The sequence below is a fragment of the Acanthisitta chloris genome, unplaced genomic scaffold (genome assembly GCF_000695815.1).
Source record: "Acanthisitta chloris isolate BGI_N310 unplaced genomic scaffold, ASM69581v1 scaffold3231, whole genome shotgun sequence".
Taxonomy (NCBI): Eukaryota; Metazoa; Chordata; class Aves; order Passeriformes; family Acanthisittidae; genus Acanthisitta; species Acanthisitta chloris.
This window is the reverse complement of record NW_008657493.1, coordinates 142,572-164,655: the sequence shown is the minus strand read 5'-3', so window position 1 is coordinate 164,655 and position 22,084 is coordinate 142,572. Positions and strand designations below refer to the sequence as shown.

General features: G+C 37.3%; 1 protein-coding gene across 1 annotated transcript in view; it reads left to right on the top strand.

The window, feature by feature from the left end:
- Positions 1-2,815: 2,815 nt before the first annotated feature.
- Positions 2,816-22,084, top strand: part of ATAD2B (ATPase family, AAA domain containing 2B) — a gene marked incomplete at its 5' end in the record, with an annotated part of 60,251 nt that continues 40,982 nt past the window's right edge. Inside the window, 14 exons of the mRNA XM_009084724.1 lie at positions 2,816-2,970; positions 4,452-4,498; positions 5,528-5,681; positions 7,871-7,973; positions 8,520-8,628; positions 9,733-9,849; positions 11,221-11,296; positions 13,047-13,145; positions 14,113-14,224; positions 15,000-15,115; positions 15,897-16,071; positions 16,834-16,922; positions 17,695-17,854; positions 18,775-18,865. Of these exons, the coding sequence (XP_009082972.1) occupies positions 2,816-2,970; positions 4,452-4,498; positions 5,528-5,681; positions 7,871-7,973; positions 8,520-8,628; positions 9,733-9,849; positions 11,221-11,296; positions 13,047-13,145; positions 14,113-14,224; positions 15,000-15,115; positions 15,897-16,071; positions 16,834-16,922; positions 17,695-17,854; positions 18,775-18,865 (1,603 nt within the window). The remainder of the gene's footprint in view (positions 2,971-4,451; positions 4,499-5,527; positions 5,682-7,870; positions 7,974-8,519; positions 8,629-9,732; positions 9,850-11,220; positions 11,297-13,046; positions 13,146-14,112; positions 14,225-14,999; positions 15,116-15,896; positions 16,072-16,833; positions 16,923-17,694; positions 17,855-18,774; positions 18,866-22,084) is intronic.

The window sequence follows — 22,084 nt, the reverse complement described above, 5'->3', positions numbered from 1 at the left end:
GTGTACTGTTAAGTAATAAGTTTCTGGGTTGAAACTAAAGTGCTATTTTTAATCATTAAAGGTATAAATGGTTTGAGACCCAGTTACTTGAGGGAGCAAGTTGAGTGCTGTGGAATCGTTAGACCTCTTTTGCTATAAATGGGAGGAAGCAGTGGATAGACTGCAGTCTGTAAAGGCTTCCCAAATTGAAATTAATTTCTTTTCTTGTTCTAGCATATCCCAGTTTGGTTAATCTCTTGAGTGCAGTGAAAGCTCTATCTCCATATATTACTATAGGTAGGTGAAAGTTCTGGATGGTAGTCTAGGTGTGATTTGATTCCCTGGAGCTTGGATTTTTAAGATTGTCTGTTAACTGGAAAATGGAGCTTGCATTCTTAGTAATATATTTAACATTTCAATGATTTCAGCTTAGTAGTAGCTTTGTCATGGTAAAACATTTTGTACGTTAGTGCATCTTTATACAGCATGTGTCCTACTTGGTATTTGGGCTTCTTAAAATGTAACTTGATTTGTACTTGCTGAGTTTGTGTGTAGAGTTAATATGCAAGCAAACGAGACTCAACTGAAAATAATAGCCTAACCAAAGAAGAACCAGAACTAATTACCTCTGTTAAATAAACCACTTCGTTGCTAGTCTGGTTCCTTAGGCAGCAGCGCTGGTGTGATCGCATTCAGGGTTAGCCTGCCCTTCCAGTTTCTGAAGCTGTTCACTAGTTCATTTGACAGCGTCAGAGATCTCAAAGATAGTCAGCTTTTAGACATTTTGTGAATACTGATAGCAGAGGGAGACCTGAGGTATCAGATTTTGTCTCCATTGCTTGTTTTTTGTTTTAGCAGCCCAGCTGACTGCTTGGTGTGCACATAGCTCAGAAGTAGTTGCACTGCTGTATTGCCTTTGACCAACAGACAGGACAAATGAGGGATCGCAGCTGATTGTGAGACTTGGGACCAGAGGCAGGGAACTGGAGGAAATGCAGAGAAAGGTGATCATAGAAGACCTGGAGGAGTTTGGCTTTTTGCATGGTCAGGGTAGAGATGTAGTATAGGAACCTGTGCATTACTAATTTCACTGCTCACAAAACAGTTTAGTGTCAGCCCTAGTAAAGCTTTGTTACGTGCTGCTTCATCTTTCTTAGTTTCATTTTGTCTGGCTCGCCTAGCCGGTTTCAAACTGGTTCTGTGGCTTACCTTGAAACTCTGCTTCTGTCCTGCGCAGGGAGCTCTTGTAGTTTCGGAAAGCAGTGACTAAAATTGCCTTAGCAGTGTTGTATTTCTCTTAAGTCCACAAGTAGGCTTGTGGATGATTAAAGCAAAAGATAGATACACAAATGCTTACAGTATTCAGAAGTGAATGTGTAGACTATTAAAATGGTGCAAAAAGTCAGTATTTTGTAGTTGCAGGGTGGTATAGAAAGCAGCTGGGTGGCTGCCCCTGTGTTGTCCAGTGCTCTGCAAGGCACGTGTGCCTAGTATTTAGGAATGGTGGTGGTTATGTCTCTCTGCTACCACTTTGCCCAAGTCTTAGTTTTTAGATCCAGAATTCTGCTTAGTGTAAATGAAAGTTCTCCCTCTAGCATCTTCTCCATCAGGCTGAACAACCGCAATCTCAGCCTGTCTTCAGCATAGCAGAGGTGCTCCAGCCCTCTGGTCTCACTCCAACAGGTCCATGTCCTTCCTGTGCTGGGGACCCCAGAGTTAGGTGCAGTGCTTCAGGTGGGGTCTCAGGAGTATGGAGGTAGAGGGGCAGAATCCCCTTGACCTGTTGCCCATGTTGTTCTGATGCAGCCCAGGACACAGTTGGCTTTCTGGGCTGCAGATGCACACTGATGGGTCATGTTGAGCTTCTTGTCAATCAGTATCCCCAAGTCCTTCTTCCCCTGAGCTGCTCTCAATCCATTCTCTGCTCAACCTGTATTTGCCCTGACCCAGGTGCAAGACCTTGCACTTGGCCTTGTTGAACTTCATGAGGTTTGTCCAGGCCCACATCTCAAGCCTGCCACTGTTTTGGTGAGCTAAAAATGTGTGGTTTGTAGAATCCTCTTTATTTTTTTTTTTTTGTTTTGTTTTGTTTTTTTTTGTTTTTTTTTTTTGTTTTGTTTGGCTTTGGGACAGAAGTAGATCCTTCATAGTTTGCTGTCTGTCCATTCCTTATGCACAACTCTGAAGTACTCTATTGCTACTATCTTTGAGTTTCTGTCTATGTTGCCTCTGATAAGTGCAACAGGAAAAAAACGTCTGGGAGTGTTGAAGTATTAAGGCTAATATGGTTAATGTGTATAGTGCTGATAATGAACACGTTGAACAAAATATGCGAGAAAAGTGTAAGTCCACTTTCGGTTTCTCCTAGCTGTGTGCTGGACAGTTTGACAGGTAGAACAAGGTGTTGGAAAACTATTGCAAGAAGGAAGAGCATAATGTGATGGTTTAAGCATCTTAAAGACAAGGATAATGTCAGTAGCATAAATAATGCTGTGTTTAGAACTATCTTAATTTTCCACAGTCCTTTTTTGTCTTTATTGCACCATTGGCTCTTTTGCAAATAGGGTGAAAGTAGTAGTGTCATGTATGATATAAAAACCACAGTGAACTAGAGAAACGGAATGCTTGTTCAGAAATACAGGTAAATATTATGGAAGTGTAATATTTAAATATAGTTGTAATTTCTGGTAATGTATTCAGAATGAACATTTTTAATATTCCACATAGGCTGGTCACTGAGATTTGCCTTTTACTAAGCTGAAGTTTACTCTTTTTCTATAAGGATATCTGCAAACGAGCCAATTAAGTATGTTCTGATGCTTTTTTTTTGTTTCAGAAAGATGAAGGTAGTGATGCTAGTTTGAGCGATAGCCACATATCTCCTCCCGCCAAACGTACCTCAAAACATGCTGATCCTGTGTGCAAAGACAAATCAAAACCACGCAGTACTGGGCAGCGAGAGGAATGGAGCATCTCAACTGGACAGTCCAGGTAATTGGGGCCAGGAGAAAAAGGAACTCTCAGTGATCTCTCCTGTGTTGTTAACCCACTTACGCTGTTTCTGCAGCCAGCTGCAGCTCAAGAATGTACTTTTGAAGTGTCTTGTTTTCATACAATTTTCTTTAGTTTATGACTCCAGGAACATGGGTTACATCAATCCTCTCATCTCTGTATTTCCTTTCTATGCTTATTTGTGCAAAAATAGAAAGTAATTTTATTTGAGATGCAATCTGAATTCCAGATTCTTGATACATCCAAGTTTACTGTTGTAATTGGTATTTTTATGTACTCAAGTTATACAAGAAGACATGACAATTTTAATTAGGAAATCATCGTCTTTAGGGAATGGATAATGGTCACGTTCCTTTCCATTGTTGTTTCAGCCTCTCATCCCTGTTTGGTTATAGGGACTCAAGTAAATTTTATTCATTGTCAGCCCAGTCCTGCCACATTTTTATGACTAGATAGAGGAGTCATTAATTTTGTTTTGTAACTCTGATTAATAGTATTTTGCAAAGCATTCTGGTGTTCATAAGGTTCTTCACAAGTAACTGTGAGACTGTGTAGATAGTATTTTATAGATCCATGAACTTCCAGTTAATAGTGATTCTTCTGCAGATCTGTAGTTCATATTTATGTACAAATCAGAATCGGTTTTGCTCTGCTTTGTATGTAAGAATGACTGTAAATCAACACTGATTTGTCATGTACTAGGATGAAGTATGTTTAAAAACTATGTAAATCTTAAAATAGACCTCATTTTTGTTTAGTTTCCCCCTTTAAAACAGAGTAAATTAAATATAGGGTATTAATATGCCATGGTCATCTGAGAATGTATAGAAGCTCATGCACCTTCTGTTTCTTTTGTTTATAACTGTAGGCTTGTACTATACCTGTTGGAAATGTAAAGATATAAAAAAATATTTACTGTGGCCAGGAAAATTTGGATCAATGCGTCAAATGAAATTTGGCCAGGGTACTGAAACTCGCACTGTTACTCATTTAGAACCCACTGTGACGTGGCTTTGTGTCTGAAGTTTGTTGTTTCTGCCAAAATCCCAAGTGCTGGGCCTAAGAGTGGTCTTGAGTCACTAAGACTTTTCCCCAAAGTTTTGTTGATTCTACTGGTTTTTCCAAAGTGTTGGAATGATAATTACCTTTGGAGAGCTGTATCAAGTTTCTGTTCTGAAACTTCAGGGGGGATTTAACAGTAGGACATGGCATGAAGGAGCATTGGAGGGATTAATGAAAGATGTTTAGATAAATAGGGGGATTCTTATAATTGGTATCGGGCAGTTTTGTCCTCACTCCTGTGTCGGGCATGAAGCAGACTCTTCAGAGGCTAAGTGTCGCAAAGGTTTTGAAGTCACTATTGTGTAATATTTTACCTTTGAAGTTTTATTTTGACCATGTGCCTTTTGCTTGGCTAAAGAATTTCAACATTATTTGTGTCTGATCTAATTGTTTCCTAGGTTAACTTCTCAGCCTGGTGCTACACTACCAAATGGGCGTAGCTTATGTAAGTGTGTTCTAGCAAACCTTTTTGTATCTACTTTTACATTTAACAATTTTGTCAATGATTTTCAGTGGCATATGTTTTTGATAACTTTAGTGATTACTCTGACCATTTTGACCAGAAAAGTTACTGTTTTGGCTCAGTTTTCTTCTGTCAGTCAATCTTGGATGCTCTCAGTAGATATGGAGAACATTTCTAGATGAAAATCCATTTCTCTTCTCAATTCAGACCTCTTGGCCATGATTTCGATGTTTTCCTTAATTCCCAAATTATTGTTACGAACTAATTTTGGCCTTCCTCTCCCAGGTGGTCTCTTCAGTTTACTTACTGTCTTTATTCATTCAAAATTTGGCCTTTTGTGGTTCTTAATATTACTTAACTCTACTATTGCTTTAGAGAGACCTGCCTTGTCTGCAGCTCCTGCTACCTTGAACAATTTTCCTATATGCTTGTACCTAACAAACTTGCCATTCCATTGCTTATCTCAGCTAAAACCACTTTGTCTTTTGTGTCCCTTTTTCATCAATTCTGTCTCGTTTGGTTCTGTTGACTCTATGTAAGTGTTAATTCATTAAGCATATTTGGTATTTTATTATTTGTTGTGGTTCCTAAAGAGCAATCAGGAATGGAATCTTTTTGTTTGGCACGATACAGAGTAGCTGATATAGATTTGCTTGTGAAATCAATATGTTGATTGGTATGTTTGACCCTTTGATACTGTATTTGAAAGACTAAGACATGTGGTCCAAGTGTGCATTTTAGTACTGATGTTAACATGAAAATATTGAACGGTTATTTGAATGCCAAATTTTCATCATAAAGTAAGATTATAATATAAGGAAACAAGCTTGAATATGAAGAAATAGCTTTTAAAGTAACTTTGTTAGGAATTGGAAAAATACAGTTCTTTAGCTGCTACTGTGCTCCATAACTTTTGGTTTATTGTCTTTGCTAAGTATTAATTCTTATTAATTTTTGCTTGTGAAAATGTTGTTTCCTGCATTTTGAAGTAGTAATACAAATTTCTCTTAGCTCTCAAAAGCCATCCCCTTCGAGGGGAAAAAAAGGGAGATGGGGACCATGCTTGCATAAACGGAGATATAGAAGTCAGAAAAAGTTGTCGGTCCAGGAAAAACAGATTTGAAACTTTGAATCAGAGTTTATTGTTTGATCAGCTAGTAAACAGGTATGTGGGGATACTTCAGTTGTATTCAAAAAGCACCTTAATGATTTCTTAAAGTTAGAAACCTCTGTCTTCCAGTGCCATGTCTGTGTTTTTCTGTGGGGATGTATTGGCCTTGGGGCCAGAAGGATTGTGGTTTGAGTGACAGCTGGTCTGTGCTGTAACTGCCAATGGCATTCATGCTCGAAATGCAGAGCAACTCGCCAGTCTTCCATTGGGGAGTAAGCCACTCTGTGTTTACACCTGGATAAAGCTGTGTGTTGGCAGTTATTGCAGAGTGCCTATCATGCTGTAAATCCACACCCTAGTTTGTTCCTTGGTAACCTGTTTATGTAGTGATACTCTAAATGTGATGTAAATTGGTGATTAGCAGCAGTGCTTGGAAGCGTTCTAGATTTTGCTTGTATGATTTTGATCATAAAATATCAAAAGTTTGTAGTTTTCTTTTGGTTTTGTTTTTTACCATTTGTTAGTAATTCACACAGGGTGGGTGTCACTTTTTGACATTTACTGTGCAGACAAAGTAGGTCAGACAGGGAGGCACGGTCTGGTCTGAGCATAGGAATGGGAGCCAGAAATGCTTTTCTTGAAATACTATTTCTCTGTGGCCCTGGGCAAGTCACTTAGTATGTCTTGATCTTCCCACCTGTAAAACAGGTTTTAATAATCACATCTGTGAGAGGCTGTTAGCTCTAGTGCTTGGAAAATGATTTAAACACAAACATTTAATTGCCAAGTCTGATCTTTATTTTTAAATGTATTCTGTAGAACCTTTTATTAATTTAATTTTCTTTCGTAATTTGCTCAGTAACTGCTTGGTGTCACTTCACAAATTTATATTGAGTTACATTTATTTTTCTAGTTGCAGTTGAATCATCCTCTCCTCATCAACAGTAGGAAAAAGTCTACCATGAAGATTGTAGTTTGATAAGGTCATGGTACTGGAGTCTGTATATGAGCTTATACTCATAAGTGTGTCCCATAGCCATTGGAGGCTTTTAAGAACAGGTTAGACAAATGTCTGTCAGGAATGATTTAGGTATTGTGTAGTGTGCTCTTGCCTGGCAGGGCACGTAGACTTTTCCAGGTCCTTTCCAACCCTATTTTCTTTCATAGCAGACTACAACATGATTTTATGTGAAGTGGTTATGTCACACATCACAGATATTTCAGAGGAATTGTTTAAAATTGAGAGGACTGCTCATAATGAAATCTTGACGTTACTGGTTCCTGTCACCAGAACTTCCACTGTCTTGTTTCTAGGCAGGGTTTCACCCTTTAGATTTACTTTTAAACAGCTTGAAGATAGGGAAGTGAAAGATTCTGCCTTCTTAGTCATTACACATTTATAGTAGAATTCCTGTGGAAATCTACTATAATCACCATGGAGAGCAGTAACATGGTGTTCAGGACAGGTGGCCAAATAATTGACTTGGCCTGGCTAGTTCTGCTTTGTTTTCTTCCTTAGAGATGAAGCATCTTGGCCAAGGTTATTATTTATATACCACAATTATTTTGACAGCTGTTTACAAATACTCCAGATAATGAAAATGTAGACTAATTAAACAGTCGATGAGAAATTGTAGTGAAGTCATGAATGATGAATGGTGAAATTGTAAGTGTAACGGATTTAACATTAAAAAAAATCCTCTATGTTTTAGTGTCTTTTTGAGGTCAGGGTAAGAAACTGTAAAGCATATGGGGCAGTGGCATTAATTGCATTACCAATATTATAATTATGTAGGTAAAAAGCTTTGCTTTCTTATTTTGCAAATTGAATCTTAACTGACACCCAGTCTAACACCTAAGCAGTTAAAAATTTATGTGCTGCAATTTACACTGAGCAAACATTTTAAAAAATATTTAAAAAAATGCTACAGCCTAATTTGAACCCCAAATTTTAATAACATCAGCATTTCTTCTTTCATGTAGTTCTTATATTCTGTAGGTTGATCTTTCAATTTTATTATGATTGGTTTTGTAGTTTATTGATAGATTCAGTAGCTATCCTAAAACTGGCAGATTTTTATTCATAGGAGTATTTACTTACCTTGAAGATCTTGGAATAGCCATCAAGACCACAGAATTAGATATCTTAAGATGCTGGATGCTGTGTAAAAAGTTCTGCATGTTTCTGTTTAAGACTGGTTTTTTTGTGTGTGTGTGTGTGTTAACTGTTGCATGTGTTTCAGTACTGCTGAAGCTGTCCTGCAGGAAATGGATAACATTAACATCAGGAGAAACAGGCGATCTGGAGAAGTAGAACGGCTACGGATGTGGACAGACACAGAATTTGTAAGTGCAGTGCAGAGTGTCTCAGATCTTGGATAAAAGTAATATCAAGGGGGAGTGTATTTGTTTTTGCAATCACCATACATTTGTCTGTAGTTCTGTCGAAAGGTTTCTGGTTTTCTTCAGTGGATAACATTGAAAAACTTGATAAACTAAAATTTAGTACAAAATTCATGGATATATACACTAAATAATGTTTTCTTTATTGATAAATTGGCTGTCATGCTCTCATGTGCCTTGGTGGTTCTCCTTTGGTTTGAAGCACACTCTGGTAGTCTAGAAACAGGACTGGGGGCTGTGATGTGCTTTGTTCCCTAAAACAGCTTGATACTGATGTTAACTCTGTATTGGATGGACTAGGTACTGTCTGAGGGACTTACTTTAGTGCCTATTAAATGAGACTGCTTTTGTGGTCTACCTGTGGAGGGCTCTGCTAGAAAATCACTTGGGGGCTAGAGATTGCGAGGAACTTTACTTACTGAACTGAGGGCTAACACTGTGAGTGACATGGGACAATGCTGATGGAAATGCATGTGAATTTTGTTCCAGGAAAACATGGATATGTATTCTCGAGTGAAAAGAAGGAGAAAATCACTGAGGAGAAATAGCTATGGCATTCAGAACCACCATGAGGTGTCCACAGAAGGGGAAGAAGAAGGTATGGGTGGTAAAGAATTGTAAAGCCTTATCTGATATACTTATAAACCAAAGTTCTCCTTAACATAACAAACGATACATTGCACTACAGAAAGCAGAAAACCCTTGACTTCTGAGTGTTTATATACTACATTTCCTTACTCCTGTTTTTTGTAACACTAAGTAATTGGAGCTTTCCCTATATTCCCTGTAACAATCCTCTGGTAGAAGCCAGGATGTGACAAATGTCATCTGCAACTGTGTGTGTTCTGACTGACTTCGTCTCTCATGTGCTGGGTGGTAGTTACCAGAAAGAATGTGTAATAGTCAGTCCTGCATCCTTACTTTACTTCAATATATCAATAAAGGGAAGCTGTTAATTAAAGTCTGTTTTCTGTCCATTGACTGGATTTTAGAAGTTTTGTAGACGCATGACTGTATTCTGTTGAAACTCACCAGTGTTCAAAAAATACTGGAAAAGTAAGAATTATGGTTAACTTACGGCATGATCAGCATCATGCTTGTGTTCCTTAACAAATCAGACTCAAACTTCAGGCCTCCATACAGAGTTCAGCATAGTGTGCCTCAGTTTTTAAGTAACACTGCTGTAAAAGGTATGGTCTGTCCCAATGAATAAGAATACAGTTTTAATTCTGAGAGCCACATATGGAAATTCTGATCCAGTTAATAGATGGGTGTAGGTTGTACCTTTATACACTGTGTGTCTTTGCTTTGTTTAAAAATGACACTATGAATCATGAAGTTATACTTATTTTCATGCTGTGTCAAATACTTGATTTTCTGAGGCTCCTTTGGGAAAAGGGAAGAAAGGCATCATTCTTAATTTGAAGGACAATTATTGAAGTAAAAATACAGAGGACAGTGATATCTGAAGTACTGTACAACTAAACCTGTTTTGACTGAATTTATTTTTCTTTCTGTTGCTTTTCCAGAACCTTCTGTAGAAACCAGAAGGAAATTTGACAATGTGCTGTCAAATTTCCAGTGATTTTCCCATTACTGTTAGTTAATAAATGAGCAGTAATTCTCAGTGACCATTAAAATGTTAATTTTTAGCTCTGACATCAAGTAGAACTTTTCTGAAAGCATATTTTTCCCCCAACAGAGTCTCAGGAAGAAGATGGAGATATAGAAGTAGAAGAAGCTGAGGGGGAAGAAAATGATCGGCCATATAATCTGAGACAGAGAAAAACTGTTGAAAGATACCAGGCCCCTCCAATAGGTGAGGAACCACACAGTGCTCATATGCTTCTGCTCTGCTGACCTCCAAGAATACTGTGGGTGTGGGGAGGAGGGAGAAGTTGGATGACTACTACTCATGACAGAGTTCTCATGCAGCACTTTGTGACTCATGACAGAGTTCTCATGCAGCACTTTGTGACTTCCATCTTGCCTCTGTTGTTCACCATGTGAACAAGACTGCTGAGACATGATCTATGAGTTTCAGTGGCAGTGGCATGGCTAGTGCCTGCTGCTTCATTAACTTTGCAAGTACTGCCATGTACTAGGCTCAGGGTTGGAGGTGAACAGGGTTTAGATTAAGAAATACTTGGAAGAAAGCAGTCTAATTAATCGAAAAAATAGTTACTGTTATACCTGCTTATGTTCTCGAGTGGTAAACCTAATTCATAACTGTAGATAAATGGCATAGCAGCGATTATCACATTTTGCCAAGGTGAGAAATTTAGAGTAAAATAGTTGAGCTGCAAGGGAGCTACAGGATCATCTAATCCAACTGCTTGAGCTCTTCAGGGCTGATCCAAAGGTAAAGCATGTTGTTCAGGGCATTGTCCAAATGCTTCTTAAATGCTGATAGGCTTGGGGCATTGACCTCCTCTCTAGGAAGCCTCTGCCAGTATTTGGCCTAATGCAGCTTTGAACCATTTCCACCTGGTCTGTCACTGGATCCCAGGGAGAAGAGATAAACACCTCCCTCTCCACCTCCCTCCCTCAAGAACCTGTAGAGAGCAATGAGGTGGTCCCTCAGCCCTCTTTTCTCCAAACTAGACAAACCCTGTGTCCTTAGCTGTTCCTCACAGGAAATACCATCAGGGTCCATACAGGGTACGGTGTAGTGTCACTTGATTTTGAACCTTTTAATAGTTCTGTCTCAAATAATGTGCATATTTGATCTAGATTGCAGTGGTGTATCCAGTGTGCTATATCTTAAGGCAACTTGGAAATTAAAACTTTGATAGAGAAATGCTGTATTTTATTTGTTAAGATAAATTTCAAGACATCCTATATTGTCTGCTGTGAAGAGGTTTCCATATGGAGTTTCATACCCTGCAAATAAACAAAAATGCAGTGCCCTGGATGAGTTACACTGTGTGCCATGGTAGCCACAGCTGTGATGGTTTGGAGGATAAGGGTGGATGCCTGTATCAAGCCAAGTATGGTAATTGTGAAATAAAGCGTAAGAGGTTTGATTTCTTACCACCCTCCTCAGTCACTTTGTTAATCTGAGCTTTTGGAGAAACCAGTGATAACCCTGTGGATGAGGTGTGGTAATCTAACACTTTTCTGCTGCATTTAGATTAGTGTATTTTTCTTTTGTAACTGATGTTACAAACCTGTAACTTCTCTTTCTCAGTGCCAGCTCATCAAAAGAAGAGGGAAAATACACTGTTTGATATTCACAGATCTCCTGCAAGAAGAAGCCATATCAGGTAAATGTCAGTGTTTTGGTACGTAGCTGTTTGCTTTCCCTCACTACGTTCTGGTAGCTTTTGATTTTGAAACCATTCCTGGATGAGTTGTACAGTTCATTCACAGACATGTGTGGGTCTTAAATTGTATCTTGGGTTCAGACCCTGATCAGCACACAAATAAGAGTGTCATAGCACTTTGTAATCCCAGGAGAAGCTTTGTGCTAAACACAGTGCAAACAGGTGTGCTGCAAGTACTGGAAAGAGTTGAGCATTGCACACTGTAACTTATTCTTCAGAGCATATATTTATTGTTTAAATCCCGTGTATCAGTTCTACAAAACTAAACAAATCAGGTTCATGGTTAGGTTTTTTTTCTTTCAGTTCGTTTCATTCAAGGATTACCAACAATTTAATAAAACGTTTAGCAAGCATGATTTTTGACTCTTATGTTTTGTGTCAAAGTAGTCTGGAATACACCAAGTTGTCTTGGAAACTGTCAGTAGGCTTTATGTAACAAAACAGATGAGATTACAGCTTAATGCATTTTAAAAAAAATAAACTTACTCAAAGCTTCAAAAAGAGAAATCTGTCCATGAACAGAATCCAAGTAAACGAATACTAGTCGTAGCTGACACTCGTCTCATTGCTCAATTTAATGGTGTAGTGAAAATATGAAAATTACATAAAGTAATAGCTGAATCTTATGATTCTGAAGTTTCTTTCATACAAGTAAGAATTTGTTTGTTTAAGTGCGCATTACATTTTGTTGGATAATCTCTGGAGTTGTACTTACTAGTAAGAGATGAAGAGTGTGAGAGTTCCTGTCCCTTCAGTTTTAGCATGCTCAGTGCTACAGTCTCATTTTATCCCTTCTTGTCAGGACACTGTCATAAAAAAGTCTTCCCAATTGCATGATATTCTCTTTGATATGTTTTGAAATTGATCTAATGTTTGGTCATCGTGTTATCCTTTGGCAAAAAGCAGCTAGTGCAGTGCGTTATCTTCTTCATACAAATCAGCTCACTAAATTCGCTTAAAGTCCAAGACTTTTTAGTAGTAACCAACATTTTCATGCCAAAAAAGTGCCAACTGTTTTCAAACTGATATCAAACATAACGTCTTTCTGTACAGAAGAGTCAATGCACATGTCTGCGTTCTCTAATGTTTCTGAAATGCTCAGTTTACTGAAATGCTGTCTTATTAAAATAGAAAATGGTTCATTCAGACTTCGAATGGTAATTTTGCTTGGATGCAGATCAGAAGTTAAACTGCAGCTATTTTGTGAAACTGTTCTGCTGTTCAGAATTAATAACCTCATAAAAAGACTATATGCTTTGGGAAGTAAGGAATTTTTTCAAGGAATATTTAAATGGAAGTGTCAAACTGAGTAAGGAGATCTTGATATTTCTGTTATGTTAGGGGTGGCTAAAGTGGTTGGAAGCTTTCCTAAGTACAGTTGCTGCCTGACACACTTTAGCTTATTGATTAATACTCAGTCACACTTGCTGAGGTAACATGGACTGGACCACATAACTTACGGAGCTGTGCCATTTCAGTAATATTCATGTTGAAATCAGATATCCCTGTAACAGTAAGAGCTGTTGTTTTCCTCTCAGATTATTTTGATACTTAAGCTAAAATTTACATGCGTCTCAAACGTGAGCAGTACTGTACTTGCCATTTCAGTTTTGTTTTTATAAAAGAACCAAAATACAACGTTCTACTGCAAAAAGGACTAAGTTCTGTGTTTGTTTTGCCACTTCAATAGGAGAAAAAAGCATGCCATTCACAGCAGTGATACAACCTCTTCAGATGAAGAACGTTTTGAAAGAAGAAAATCTAAAAGCATAGCCAGAGCAAGAAATAGGTATGAAAACATCTTTGGTCTTTAGAAGGGTTAGATATTTATTATTCATCAGCAAACAAGCAGAGCTAGTCAATAATGTTCTATCAGTTCTGCAGACTTTTGATTCTGCCTGTCATTACCTGCAGACATGGTTTAGGAGCACTTTGGTTATATATTAATGTAGATTTTTAAAGTCTTACAAGTAGATAATTAACAATAGTGATAAAAAAATGGAAAGACAAGAATAGCTGTTTGGTTCAGTTGGGTTATAAGACAAACAGCTTCTATTGGTTAAAATAGATATTTGTTCTTGGTGTTACTTGGTCCCAGGTAACTCAGTTGTACTTCCAGTACTAGCTCTTCCCTCTTCCTCCTTTGTCACAGTACATGCATTTTACATACCCAATGCATATTTCTTTGACCTTACATATATTTAACAGTTATCTAAAAGTGGAAGATCTCTAAGGTGTATGAGTAAATTTTCTTACTACCCCAGATACATTAATTGAAAAATTCAGCAGAAAAAAAAGTTTCCTCATTTTTTTTATCTCTTCCTGTTTGCCACACTGTCCCCTTTTCCATTACAAGGAATTCCAGTGACACACAACTACCAAAAGTGTAGTTCTGAGTGTAACCTGTGTCGTACTGATGCCTTTCTTCTTCCCTTTCTCTGTGTATTTGATCTGATGTAGTATCTGTGTAGGGGCTTAAAGCAAGAAGTGTTGTTTCTTCTCTGTAAAATCACAATAGTGTGTCCATTCTAGTTCTCCAGATTGAAATATCTGTGTGGAAGCATAAAACTATTTTAAGGAACTTCCAGATATCAAATAATAATTATCACAATAAAAAACATTGCTTTTGTTTACCTTATCAATCCAAGAAAGTTGTCTCCTTATATAGTAGAAACCATTTAGTCTGTATAATTCCTATTCCATCAAATGACCGAAAGAACAGTATTTATTCAGTGGGGTTTTTTGTTTTTGAACAGGTGCCTGCCTTTAAACTTTAGAGCAGAAGACTTAGCTAGTGGAATCCTTCGAGAACGTGTGAAAGTTGGGGCAAGTTTGGCTGATGTTGACCCAATGATTGTTGATAAATCGGTAGGTTTTGTTAGACCTTTTTATTTTCCTTTCCCGAATTATGCATAAGCCGAATTCATCACAGCCTCTCATTAGGGTTGAAGTAAATTCATAAGAAGCTCACTGATCTTTGATATTCCCCCAAGCTTTTGTCTGTTTGTTTCTTTGTCTGTTTATTCCTACAAAGCACTTGCTTTTGGCCTGTAGGTAATCAGCAGGCTGCACACATGTCATAAATAAGCCAAAATGTCAATTGTCCAACTATATTTCTTTGTTTACAGTCAATCTGTGATTGACTTGCACTAGTGAAAACTGGGATATGCTGAGTAGTGCAGCAAAGACAAGTCCTGACCCCCTGGGCTGGTTAACTGAGTGATAGCCATGTGGGTCCTGTGCCTGTTCAGAAACAACAGTGCATATTAGTTTTGGTGTTGTGCATAAACTGCTGAATTACTCCTAGAGCCAACCTCTGTCTAGATGTGCTTTGACTATATTCATGCTGTGCTGTGTCTGAGCTTCACAATGCCCTGGGACTTAGGCTGAGCCTCTGCAGATGCCTGGGCATCCCTGGCACAGTTAACTTGCGACTCAGGTAAATCTTGTGTGGATGGCTGAAAACTGACTTTCCCAAATTTTTTTGGTTTTTTTGTTTTACAATTTCAGAATTCAGTGAACTTCTGTTTATCAGTGTAATGTTGTCTGTAATTTGTTTTCAAATATGTTATTTTATAAGTAAAGGTACTGTTGTGGAAAGCTGTTACAATATAAGCTTTGTATGCTTTGTTTTTTCCCTAAGGTGCGTTTTGATAGTATAGGGGGATTGAGCCATCATATTCTTGCACTTAAGGAAATGGTAGTGTTTCCTCTTCTCTATCCAGAAATATTTGAAAAATTCAAAATTCAGCCACCAAGGTAAGTTTATTTACTTTTATTGTTGTATTTTATTTGATGAAGTTCTGAAGATTGCTTCACTTGAAAACATATTGGAGATTTGATTCTTTCCCTGAAGTCTTTTAGAGTTGAAATACTTACATGTTTACTAGCCCACTTGTCTGTCAGAATGCAATAAGCAGGATGAGCTGTGAAAACAATCTAGTTTATTTTTCTTGTGATAGGAAGGTAAACTTTGTGATATGGTTAAAGAAAGAATTATCAAGTGTCCTATTGAGTGGTAACTTGCCTGTTCTTTCCTTACGTTACCAAATATTTTACTAAATCAAGCAAAATATTGATGGTTTTTTTATAGATGCAATCTCAATAATGTTATATTATGGTTTTAATATTTATTAATTGGGCATCTTGGTGTGTGATTTAAACAGGTACATGTAATCTAAGTAAATTAAAAATTTTGAGATATTTTTGTCCTTTAAAGGAATTGCTTCTCTCCAAAGAAGTAAGAAACCCTGGTTCAAGTATTACCTAGAATTTATTATTTGAGGAGTTTTGTAACTAGTGTAAAACATTCCTTTGGAAACTGAATATGCCTTTGATTAATGTTATTTACAAATCAGAGTTTTACTAATTTGAAAGCGGAAAACAGATTTTATGAAGTCATGTTAATACACCAAATAATAATATGAGGTATCTTAAGTGTTTCTTCTCCAGGCTCCCTGTCTTCATTATAAAATTTGACTTGGAGTTTTTCAGGAGACATAAAATAAGTTTGTGACTGTGTTGATCCATTTATCTTCAGGGGCTGTTTATTCTATGGTCCTCCTGGAACAGGTAAAACCTTGGTAGCTAGAGCTCTAGCTAATGAATGCAGTCAAGGAGACAAAAAGGTGGCTTTCTTTATGAGGAAAGGAGCAGACTGTCTCAGTAAGTGGGTTGGTGAATCTGAACGTCAGCTTCGACTCCTTTTTGATCAGGTTAGAAAAATATATGTATTTTTCACATTCTCTCTGAGTATGTTGTGTTTTGTGGTTTAGGCACCCGAAGTTGTTTGCAATTGAAACTAAAAGACTAATTTTTCATAGATTGGGCAGAGTTTGTCCAATGACGAATTTATATAAAATAGAGGAATGCTGACAACAGTTTTTCTTGCTTGGAAAACTGAGAAAAGAAGTAATCTCTTGACTTGTCTGTTTAATGAAGCAAAGTAGTTTGGGTCAAAATGTAAAAAAAAAAAATAAATCATGAGTTTGAATTTGACTGATGTGCAAGATAAGTACTGCAGAGGAGGATGCACAATTGCATTGGTTGTGTGTCTGCTTTAGTGTTCTTATTGGCTTCAGAGATTGGACAGAAGAGTCACACAAAGCAGTGAAATGCAGTTGCTCTAACAAAAGCCCTTTTCAGACAGAGATGTCTAAGCAGACTGGTTATGAGCAGATAAGATCCTGTTTTCTGTAACTGAGTGTGTCTCAGTTTGTCTGTTCAGCACTCAGTAAAACTGGTACACTGGTGCCATCTTGCTTACTCGAAGGAGACTGCAACCTGAGATGCTTTGAAACAGTGCTGGAGTTGAAAATTCACTTTTTCAGACTGTACACTTTTAAACAAAGGTGTCTCAATATATGTGTTAGTATGGCATGTTAATGCTTTGTAGTGTAAGCAGTTTTGAGTGTTGATGGATAAGTTATGAATTAGCAGTGAATTAATTTTTTTTAAATTTTCTTTTTGCATACCAGGCATACTTGATGAGACCCTCTATAATCTTCTTTGATGAAATAGATGGCTTGGCTCCAGTTCGTTCTAGCAGACAAGATCAGATTCACAGGTAACATTTCTCATATGCTGCCCATTTTCTTAGTATGTGGTACATTGTCATGGTAAACTCTTACGTGTAATTTTACCCAGTTTCCAGGAAAGGTTTTTGCTTTTGCTTAAGCCCACTTACACTAGACAGGACAGATTGTTTTTTTGGTGACAAAAGTAATCTTTTCAGTCCTTCAGGCAGGCTGTAATTTGCTGGGAATTGAATTGCAGTAGAGATTACCCTTCAGCCACATTATTAACTGCAAGATTTCCACACCTTTTCTTTTGGTTGCTGGTTTTGTGCTGTAAACAGATTGTCTGTTACCAGCTCAATAGAATAATCAGTTGAAAAAAAAAATCTAAAGTGAGGAATTGCAGTGTTCTGTGAATGAACACCCATATGATTTTGGTTCTGGATGGTGTGATGTACAAACTTATCTTGTGTTGTTATCATGTCATTTTGTAAAACATTTTTTACAACAGTTCTCTGCTGGCTGAAATTTTTCCTGGCTGCTTTCGATCTCAGTTTTACTGTGTTCTTTATAGCAACACACTTGTATCTCTCGTTCTGTAGGTGGTGGCATTTGGGTATCAACTCCAGTCAACTGAGAGAAGCAGGGGAGAAATTTGGGACCAGCAGACTAGGAGGTTATGGGAACATAGGAGGCTTTTAAAGAGTTATGGAGCTGGATTTTTTAACTTAGGTTTTTTCCTTTGAAATTATTAATGTTGCATTTGACAATGTAGTTCTTGCAGTTTGCCTATGCATTCTTTTTTCAAAAACTCTCTTTTAGCTCTATAGTGTCTACTCTTCTTGCCCTCATGGATGGACTGGATAATAGAGGTGAAATAGTTGTAATTGGTGCTACAAACAGACTGGATTCTATAGATCCTGCACTCAGGAGACCTGGCCGCTTTGACAGGGAATTTCTTTTCAACTTGCCTGATAAAAAGGTAAAACTTAGAAAGGAGATTTATTGATAAGTGTCTTTAGTATATGGAACATTTGAATGCCTGACAACCAGTCTTATAAAAATATGCTTTCTTGTAAGAATGTTTAATTTTAGGAAGATGTTTTTAGTACAAACAGATTGTATACATAAAGTTGAATTGAACTTCAAATCTTCAGGATATAGTTTAAACACAGGTAAATTGTTCACAATAAACTGAATTGCTTATCTAAAAACTATGAATTTGTATAATGAACCCTAACTATTTGGGGGTTTGGAAATTATGGTAAGAGAAAAAAAAATTTAAATCTTGTTATACTTCTAAGCATGTAATAGTTGTAGGTGCAAAGCCAGACAGTATTATATTGGCAATAGGAGCATTTCAGTTCCTTATTCTAGGCTTATATAAACTCAGCCATAATATGTCATGAATTTCTGCTTGAAATTAAATTTGCTTTGTATATTGATAGATGTATTTGGATTCTGTAAAATTTTTAACTGAAATTGTTTTCATGTGTATGTGCTGTGCTACTCAGCAATACGTTAATTGGTGATGCATTTGGCAGTTGAAGCTGTTTATCGTAGGTACAGTAATTAAAATTAAATTTTAAAACTGTGATAATTTCTAATAGAACATGAGTTGATCAGTTCATGTATAATAATGTTGATTAAACAGCAATTAAAATGTGTAACTGGTATACTGAAAAAATTACTGCTGATCTGTGGAATCAAAAAAGAAGGGGAAACCTTTGCTCTTGAGATATATCTGAGTGCTAAAATTCTGTGTCTCAGTGACATGTCTAAACCAGGTAAAATAACTTTAGATTCACATGAATAAGTGATATTTTTTTGTCCAAAGTATTATGACATGGATTTGACTTGATAATGTTGATCTCATTTTCTTTTATTTTTTTAAAAAATCAGGCACGAAAGCACATTTTGCAAATTCATACCAGGGATTGGAACCCCAAATTGTCAGATCCTTTCTTAGGAGAACTCGCTGAAAAATGTGTTGGTGAGTGTTCCATTGTTAGTACTTCCGCTGTAGAAGCTTTCTCTTCTGTGTATAACTTGGAAAGTATGTTAATTGTGTCAAGATATTTTATTATCTTTACCTTTCTAAACTTCTGTACTTTGAACAACACTCTGCAATAACAAATTATGTTTCTGTCGTACTAAAACACAAAATGAGTAGCTAGTAGTTGTTTGAAGGCACAGCCATGTCTCCTCTCTGTAACATCATTGTCCTTACGTAGGATGCATAACCTCAAAGAGAAGGAAGATGAAGGGAATTGGCATCTTTGTGTAGACTTTCCATTAAATTAGTCCCTAGAGATAGGGAGACTTGGTTTTTTTTTCTGTCTGTTTATTGAGGAAAAAAAAATCAATCCTTGTGTGTGTGTGGTTTTTGTTTTTGTTTGGTTTTTTTTACTGACTGGCATGCTCTCCTCTGACATAAACCCAACAAACTAACCAGCCTTTCTAAAGATGAATTTTTTTCCAGATTGGTAGCACAGAACAACCTCAAACTAGAGATATATAGGTAGGGGGGAAAAAAAGCACCACACCATGAATACATTAAATACACCTTTGGAGCACCCAAAGACCTGCTGTACTGAATGGAGGTTGGTTGTTCAAGAAAAGCCTGCTGTTTAAATCTAATCAGAAATAAACCCAGATATCTTTATAACGAATTTAACAGAGGAAATGACCCTAAAGCACACACCACAATCTCTTCTCAACAATTTGTCATGCAAAGATACATCCTCTGTCAGTCATCTGCTTGGACAAGCACTGAAGTTCTCAGAAAAAGGACAGTCTCAAATATCTGTGCTTTGGAATCCATCATCAGAGAACCTAAGAACTTTAAATTGAACATCAGTCCATTCAGTCAGCTACAGTACATCCGAATTATCCTCTTCATCCACAGGGACATCTCTCATCGAAGCAGCATCCCTCCGCTTTTGATGCACAAAGACCTCAACATCATCTGGTGAGGAGAAAACATAATTGTCCAGCAAACTCCAGTTTAAGCTTTGCCGGGTATAAGACAGCATGTGCCAAACCCATTTCATGTAAATTCTGCTTGATTTATGCAAAGACATGATGCTGCTTAGTGGGAGAGAGGGGAATAGGTGGGATAAACCCCAGATGTTTCTTTGAAAATTCACCGTATTTTTTTGTTGAGAACGCAATTATGTGTTTTAAATTTTCAGACCACAGAGAAAGCTGTTTGTAGGTTTGATTGGAAGACATTCTTTGTGCTCCATAAAGCCTGTCAGTTCTGTGGAAAAGTCGGCTAACAAAGAAATAGCCTTTTCTGTTTTCCTTGGCTTTCCTACTCTCCAGCTACTGTACACTTGATTGTCTCCATTCTATATCTTGGAATATAAGTGCTTCCATACATCCAAGATTAAGATCTTTTGACTATTACAAGGACTTTTCCAAACAGCTGAAGTAAGACTGGTTTATCTTCTTCGCCTTGAGCTTGCCTCTTCATTTCTGTAAATTAAATCTGCAGCCACTAATGATTTAAACAGACTTTCCAGATGCTTTGTGGCCAGTACAAATTGGACTCATTGGCAAACATGCTGTATGATACAGTGTATACCAGTCTGCTATTTCCTCTTGTGTGCAGGTTTTCTGTAAAAAGAAATATACAACCTTGCCCTCCAAAATACCAACATCCCCTCTTCCCCAAATAGAAGCTGCCTAGACTCACCAGGTTTTTTGCACAGCATGGTTGATACCTCTCTCCAGTTCAGCAGACTTGGCAACACTTTAACTCCAAGCCTATGGATCCTAATGAAGAAAACTGCTGAAAAGCTCCCAAAGTAAATGACTTTAGGGAAGCAGGTGTATGTGCGACTCAGAACTTTCTAAGATCCAGGGGTGTAATTATAAAGAAATTGGAAGGGAAAAGCCCCAGGACTTGCAAAAAATGGATAATTTCCTGAGGGTTGATTTTTGTCCCAGGTGTTATGGATTGCATATCTTCTAGGAGATTTCTGTGTATATGAGAATTAAAGACTCCACTGAATGGCCACATGACTGCAATGTGTGTGAGACAAAGTGAAGCAGCTTGGGGAGAGCACAGCATTGCTCAGAAGACCACACAATCATGTCTTATTAGTACCTTCAGTAAACACAAGTATTTACTGTGGTTTTTCTCCTTACTGGAGATGGGCCCCAGATACCCTGAACTTTATCTTTTCTTACCTCTTGTGCTTATTTCCTTGTTCTGAATGGTAACTTTCTGTAGGTAGAGAGATTGTTACCTCTGAACTCAGTCTTTTAAGAAACAAAACGTGTTAGCAACTTAAAAAGTGTGAAGTCCTCCATCTGTCGTCTTGCAGATGAATCTTTTTACAGTGTTGTAAGGGTTATTTAAATAATGCTTACTAGAACTTCAAAGAAGCAAGTTAATCACACTCAAGATGCCTGTTAAAAATACTTTCTTCCATGTTTATTATTGCAGGAGCATTTTGTGGCAAAATGGTATCTTGTTAGATTTTTCTTTCCTGTCCTCATGTAATGTTGCAGGGGGAAATTTTGGCATTACTGTTCATGTTTTTCACAATTTTATTCAAACAAACTTAGTAGTTAGTTTCATTTGTCATTGTGCTGAGTTGTTTCCTAACTTTTCCTGCAGCCCGTTTTGGGAATTGTAGGGAGTTGCACAACATAAATTGGGAACAGTGGTCAAGATGTTCACTTAAATGTTTCACCTGTTCACTAGAACATTGTCATAGGGTTTTAGGGTGGATATTAAGCTGAAGAAATTTTAAAGAGGGCATAATTTTTACACAGTAAAGGTGGAAGGGTGTGGCTTGAAAATTTCAGTGATCAAAGTGCATTCTTAGGAAACCTGCATGGGAATGCACTTGTTTGCTGTCCTGCCTTTTGAAAGGTGTACTTCAGAAATGTTTAGCAGAGTGTGGTGGTGGGTAGAAGAAAACAGGCTGCTTGTCAAGAATCTTTGTTTTGTTCTAAGTTAGTGTGCCAGTACATTTTGCCTGCCAAATTGAACATCCTTTGTGAGATGCTTCAAAAATGGAAGCAAATGCACTGAACCTTGGGTTTCTATTCATGTGTCAATTTAGGCAAAAATAAATTCAGGTTATTTACTGTTGGCATGATATATTTTATTTTGTTTTGACAATACTTGACTCATGTTTTCCTTCCTCTTAATCAGTGTGCATTTGCATCTTAGAATTATAAAGCTCTTTAATGT